General features: G+C 38.0%; 1 protein-coding gene across 1 annotated transcript in view; it reads left to right on the forward strand.

The window, feature by feature from the left end:
• Positions 1–7,011, forward strand: part of LOC109108823 (E3 ubiquitin-protein ligase rnf213-alpha-like) — a gene marked incomplete at its 3' end in the record, with an annotated part of 50,942 nt that extends 43,931 nt beyond the window's left edge. Inside the window, exons 58-67 of the mRNA XM_042721421.1 lie at positions 988–1,022; positions 1,167–1,267; positions 2,329–2,485; positions 2,732–2,906; positions 3,003–3,097; positions 3,434–3,685; positions 4,282–4,414; positions 4,652–4,735; positions 5,524–5,704; positions 6,786–7,011. Coding sequence (XP_042577355.1) covers positions 988–1,022; positions 1,167–1,267; positions 2,329–2,485; positions 2,732–2,906; positions 3,003–3,097; positions 3,434–3,685; positions 4,282–4,414; positions 4,652–4,735; positions 5,524–5,704; positions 6,786–7,011 — 1,439 coding nt within the window. The remainder of the gene's footprint in view (positions 1–987; positions 1,023–1,166; positions 1,268–2,328; positions 2,486–2,731; positions 2,907–3,002; positions 3,098–3,433; positions 3,686–4,281; positions 4,415–4,651; positions 4,736–5,523; positions 5,705–6,785) is intronic.
• Positions 7,012–7,013: the final 2 nt, after the last annotated feature.

Below are 7,013 nucleotides of genomic sequence, written 5' to 3' on the forward strand. Positions count from 1 at the left end.
TAGTTTGGAAATAGTAAAATGTTTACACGTTATGTGAAAACTAGTACAAGTATATAAATAAATAAAAAGAGACTTACTCATGTTTATGATGTCGGCTGAATAAAGTGCTTCATTCTTTTTTTTCTGAGGAAATCCAAATCTCAAATCCTCAACCACATCACATCTTTTTGGGGTGAATTATGTCTTATTCCTCTCATCGCGAAGCAAACAGTAAAATAAAAAAACTTGAAGAACAGTCTCGCTGCGTTGTCTTCTGTTGTGTGGGCGTATTCAAGCCGCGCACTTCAGTGAAACATTAGAATCTCAAAAGCGCGTTCAGCGCGGGGGCGTGGTCGCATTAGAAGATAATGAAGGGAGACGTGAAAAACGGACATTGCGTTGTTTTCATATGGATTACTTTATCACAGAATATTTGTTTTCAGCAGCACTTGTTCAGTTTAAAAGTAGACATGTCAGGCTTTCTATAGATATCTCTCTCATGTCTCTTCGTTGAGTATTCACTGAGTTACAGTTCATTTTAATGACACGTTTGTAAATGAAGATCAGCACAGACAAAGGCTGCAGACAGCACTCCTTGTTTGTTATCTTTATTTTATAAGTGCACAAAGTTTTGTTGTTATTATGTCTGCATACAAAAAAAGTAGACCCTTTACAGATTTGATTGATGTATTGCTCTTATCTGTACGATCAAAACTGAAAGTGTAATTTAAGTTCTTTTTGGGGTTATCAGGAGAAAATACCCCAAAACGCGTATACGCGTTAATCAACTTCAGAGGGTTAATAAAAGATGATGTAAACAATTCTTCAGTATTTTTTTCTTTTCAAGTCCAGAATGCATCTATTAATAAAGGGATAACCTTTTTGAGTCACCATGGGGTCCAAGGGGGCTGGAATTTTGACAGATCCTTGACTTTGACATGGCTTTCTGCTTTGAGAGGATTATATATTGGCATTTCCTAATCTCTGGTGTCCCTTTGTTTTTGACAGTCTGTCCTAATGGTCATCCATGCACTGTTGGTGAGGTAGGGTCATGTGACTTAATTTCTTTGATTTGCAGTAAGGCTGCATTAACTAGGTATTAATTGTCACAGAGCACAGAATTAGATTTGTGGGTTGTTTTTTCTTCTTAAAATTAAAACATGATTTATTTTCTGTTATCTGTCCAGTGTGGTCGACCCATGGAGGTCGGTCGCTGTCCAGACTGTGATGCACCAATAGGTGGCACTGACCACAATCCTGTTCAAGGCTTCCAAGCCATGCAGATCCAGTGAGTTACTATTGCAATGAATGCTTGTTTTTTTTTCTCTTTTTTTAGCTTAAAAGTTAAACATGCATTAATATATGAAACTAAACATAATAAATGTTTAGAAGTATTATTTCATGTAAAATATTGTAATTAATGTTAATATATAGACCTTTATGGTAAAGATTTATTGAACTATATAAAATCAGCATTTTAATGAAAATCAGTCAGTATTGACCTGCACACTATACATTCCTATGTGTCATTCCTCACATAAATTACTGACTATTGAACCAGTTTTGACTAATGACCCCTTTAAAATCAAGAAAAGCATATGATGTTGCTAAAAATAACAATATTTTGTGTATTTGGTGTAATGAAATGTGTTTATGGTTCAAAAAACACATTATTTTCCACATACTGTACATTATTGTTTCTCCTCTATGCCCCACCTTTCTGAAATCCGTCGATTTTTACAAAGCTCATCGATCTGAAAAGCGAGGTGTGCTCTGATTGGCCAGCTGTCCAGTGGGTTGTGATTGGCTGAATGCCTCAAGCGTGTGATGGAAATGTTACATCTCTTGTCATACTGTGATGCATGTCTCGGTCAGAACACCGGCGCGACAAGAAAAAAAACAATAAAACCCATTGCAAATGTCCCATTTGTTGCATCCAGTGGGGACATAATTACTGATTATAATGACTTGTACTGTCTTTTTATGCGTTGTTGCATCACACCTCGTAAATATAAATGTTCATTCTTTGCGTGAACATTTGGGCTTCCCACATCATGACGTAGACATGTGGCGGCATGTTTAAACGAGGCGTTTTAGGAGGGCATGGACAAGTTTTAACCTTTATAAAGTATCTCTTTGGGTTTGAGACTTTAGTCTTTGCAACTTATCTATTCACAAACAGCTTGTAATACTCCAAAGAGAAAGGAAAACTTGAAATCGCATCTCATGACCCCTTTAAATTTAGCCATTTATTAGCCACAATAATGATTTGAGATGAGATGTGGATGGTGTCTTTTTTTTCAGAGGTAATTGTTTTAATCAATTTGAGGCAATTGTACCTCTTTGCAGAGGGGACCGTACTCAGTCGGGACACATTCTGGGTGATGCGCAGCGTCGTGACCAACCTGACATGCAGGACACTAAGAATATGTCACCTGCCCCATTCGCTGTTCTCAGACTGCTCACACACATGTCCATGCTGCTGGGAGCTCAGAACAACCCACAGGTATTACATGCTATGTTTTCATTATTTATATATATATCTCACAATTGTGATTTTGTGGTTTTGAGTATTGACACATGTGATGCATACATTACATACATCGAGATCAAATACGCACGTGTTTGAAGAACTGAGGAAATGTATTAAGAACCACACCCAGCTCTGGTGTAAAGCCAGCCAAACATAAAAACATAAAAACTTAGAGCACCTTTAACTATATTCATCCCATATTCTTGCATGTTTCTCTTAAGTGTCAGGCAGATCATCAAGCCTGCTGTGCTGGATCCTGGCCCATTCCTGATGGCCCATCTTTTGAAGGACATGGAGCAACTAAGCAGAGCTCTAGGCAAAGGGCTGGATGATACAGTCAGTTCAATCCATTTGACCATCCAAAGTCTACTGGATCCCCATCAGACCAGCCAGTGTAAGAGTCCCACACCTCATCTTACATTTGTCACTTGCCATATTGATCTCTTGCCTCAGATATTCTAGAAATATAACATTTTGATATTCTAAACAGGGCCTGTTCCTTACGATCCAAACCTATCCACTAAAGATGCAAGAAATGGATGGGAAAATGCCATGAATACTGATGTCATCACACATCAGCTGAAGGTGAACATGTCATCTTTTATTACATCACAAAACCCAGAATGCATTATGCAACTTAGTGTTTTGTGCGTCTTAGTTTTAGTGTGTAAATCATGCTTGAGTTTCCATTTATTACCTTCTTTTCATTGCCTCTGAAATGGATCAACAAATGTATTTACAGTTAAAAACATTTTCATTGTAGAGTAGTTTTTTTATAACACTGGACCTAACAAAAAAGTAAATCCTGAATATTTAAGAGGTGTTAATTAATTGTTGCATTAATGACCTCAGTAGTAGGGTATTTCTCATAACCCTTAGTTTAACGGATTATTACTTTCCATTCTTTGATCTTTTTCTTAGGTTTTGGAACATCAGCTAAAGGAAGTGAACGCCTTCATCAGGAAAGATGAGCGAGTGTCTTCTAATCCAGTAATGAAGTTGACATTTGGGGAGCCAGGGCTTTTCCTACGCTCTCTGCCCCAGAACTCCCTCATCCATAATTCATCCATCTGGAGCTGCAGAAGAAAGGTCTCAATGTTGAGTTTGACCCACATTGTGGAGCAAAACAGTGGCCGGGACACCTTGGCTGTGCTCTGGAGGTTCCTTCAGAGGGTAAGATATTTATCAACCAGAGTGTTCTCATTAGTTGAACATAGGGCTGGGCGATATATCTAGCGCTAAATCGCCATCACCTTCTTTCAAATGGAGCGGCATTTAATAGACAGAGCCGTAGATCACTGACAAGCTACGCAATATCGCGTTCATTATCGAAGGCGATACATCTGCGATAATGAACGCGATATTGCGTAGCTTGTCAGTGATCTACGGCTCTGTCTATTAAATGCCGCTCCATTTGAAAGCAGGTGATGGCGATTTAGCGCTAATCAGGGAACCAGATTTACTGACTAGATGCGCATGATCATATCGTTAGATATATCGCCCAGCCCTAGTTGAACATCCAGAGAATGCATTTCATGATGCCTGCTTTCTAGACCGATTGTTTATGTTGTACAGACAGTCCTTTGATTATTAGCATAGTTGACTTTGATGTTAGTCTTACTGACATAGCCGTAGTTTATTTTGTTTTAACATGCTGATTAGTGGTGGGTTTATCTGCAGTATTAAACAGAGGGGGAAAAAAATCAGAAATCAAAATAATGGAATTTTTTTTTTAAAGAAAACAGAAACTGTAAAGCTATATATTTCAGGAAGCAGAGCTACGGTTGGTGCGGTTCCTTCCAGACATTTTGGTTCTCCAGAGGGATTTGGTAAAAAAGTTCCAGAACATGACAGAGCTAAACTACAACACCATTGGAGAGTTCCTGCAAAATCAGAAAGCAGGTACTACCATATTAGTGATGATTTGCCATGGGAAAGTATTTAGTCAGTATGGAGATAATTATGATTGCTCAATGATCATTTCATTGTTGTTAAAAATTTCAGTAAGCTTGTTGATGACTGATTTGCCCATTTCAGCACAAATGTTTTCAGCAGTCATGCAAGCATGTGCCATATCTCTAATAATAAAGTTTACTTTCATTGCAAACATAGTGATTGTGCCATGTTTTCGTTCAACAGCTTCACTCGCTGCTTGGTATGAAAAGCGCATAAAAATCTTTATATCAACTTGGAACCAAATCAGGATATCTCTGGCTACCACAGGTAAACCATCTCCTACCTACAATGGCAAGCATAAGTTTGTGAAAATAACTGGATTTCTGCATTGATTAAAATGTTGTCTGATCTTCATCAAGTCACAATTCTAGACAAACACAGTCTGAATTAACTAATAACACAAAACATTGTACTTTTCAAAATTTTATTGAAGACACTGACTGTTCATTGACAGAGTAGGTTGGATAAAGTACTGCAATTGAACTTCTGTGTTCTGACTTTTCCTTAAGTTAACTGAAGTCAGTTAAGGAGATAAGATTGGAAGTGTGGATGCTCTGCCCTTTATTTAAGGCACACAAAGCCTCGTTACCAACAAATAAAGCTGAGTTCACTTGACTTAAAAAAAAAAAAAAAAAGATCCTTTAAATATTTAAATATTTTAGAAAGAGATGCACAAAGCTGGACAAGGCTTTAGCATTGGTAAAGACCTATTAAGTTGTTCATAAATGAGTAGGTATGATTTCCCTGTCTACAAATGTAGAAAATTCAATTGTTGCTTTCTCCACCATACACTGTTAGTGATTAAATAATGTATTCAATAGAAATGTGAAAAGTGCAACGTTGTCTATAATTGTTCTTTAAATTGCAATCAGACCTCATTTTATGAGTAATCAGTGCAGAAATCGAAATATTCACATGCATTCACAGACTTATTCTTTCCACTGTCATGAAAACTTTCTTTCCACTTTAGACCATTGTGCAGTAATTTCTTCAACAGATGTCTGGCAGTTTTTTTCTGTTGATGAGTGATGCATGAGATGGTCTGTTTGTGTCAGGAGAGATAAAGCTGCCAGATGATTACACTCGGGAGGATCTGGGTCTGGATGCAGACATGCAGGTGCTGCTGCCGCAAAGAAGCGGCCTGGGCCTGTGCTCCACTGCCCTCGTCAGCTACCTCATCACCCTGCACAACGACCTCATCTACACTGTTGAAAGATACACTGGAGAGGAGTCTGGGTAGGAAAATCAGCAAATTTAGGTGTTTGATATAGTAGTCACTACTCATCAGTTACTGACTTCAGCAACTCCATAACCCTAATTATTAATCATGACATAACTCATCATGTACCATTTGTGGCTATGAGAGATATTTAATACCATGAGTCTTCGGATGTTTACTGTTTTACTGTTATTGATCATTCAGCAATAGTTCTCTGGCAGTTTAAATCAAGTTCCAAAGTCCAAAATGCAGCTGCTAGACTTCTTAGTGGCACACGTAAATATGACCACATTATCCCCGTCTTTTTTCTCTCTGCATTGGTTGCCGGTGTGTTTTAGAATAGATTTAAGATTTTACTCTTTGTTTTTAAGGTCTTAAATGGGTTGGCACCTTCTTATTTATCTGAACTTGTGACTTAACATATCTGCTAGATGTTAAAGGTCATCAAATCAGAGAGGAAGGGAGACCGTGCTTTTGTCATAGTCGGCCCCAAATTGTGAAATAGCCTACTTTATCTGTTAGGATTAGATAAGGCTTATTATATGTGTGTCATCCTGAGCTTTTTTTCTCTGTATGTATTATGTCTTTGTATGCTGTTTTATTGTTTTGGTTGTTTGTTTTTTCATATTGGTTTTAGAATTTTTGTACAGCACAATGGTCAGTGACTGTTGTTTTATTGTGATAAATAAGCTAAACTAAACAGACCATCAATTTTAAAACAATAAAAAAAAAATCCAATATTTCATTCATACATTTCAACATTACTTTGAAATCAGACTTAACAGTTTTCACTGTGCAGATGATAATACAGCTTGTGATGCTGGATGAGTGAAAAAAACACCTACAGGCTTACAGTACTTTGAAGTAGGGTTCTGTGTCGTAACTAAAGCCAACAATATTACTTAATGGTGTAATATTATATTATAATATTTAATATTATATCATGCTGGGAGTACCACATAGCAACACGCTGGGGAAAAAACACTCAAAACCCTGAATCACTGAGAGTTAGCAGTTAAATTTACCAGCTTTGAGCTTACCACACCCAATTTCCCAGTTAGACACCTCCAGGTCATTCTCTGTCCTGTTTCCTTCCAGTTACACGGTAAGCCCAGGTGACCTGACGGAGCTGCACGTGATCCGTTACGAGTATGAGCGGGATGTGCTGCCGTTGGTGCTGTCAAACTGCCAATATATGATGGAGCGTGGGCAGGAAACCCTGGCGGAGTATGACCTCCCCAAGATTCAGCAGCAGATTCTTACCCGCTTTCTACAGGGCAAACCACACATCACCCTTAATGTACGTCACAGCACCACAATAATTGA

This window comes from Cyprinus carpio, chromosome B3 (assembly GCF_018340385.1).
Source record: "Cyprinus carpio isolate SPL01 chromosome B3, ASM1834038v1, whole genome shotgun sequence".
Taxonomy (NCBI): Eukaryota; Metazoa; Chordata; class Actinopteri; order Cypriniformes; family Cyprinidae; genus Cyprinus; species Cyprinus carpio.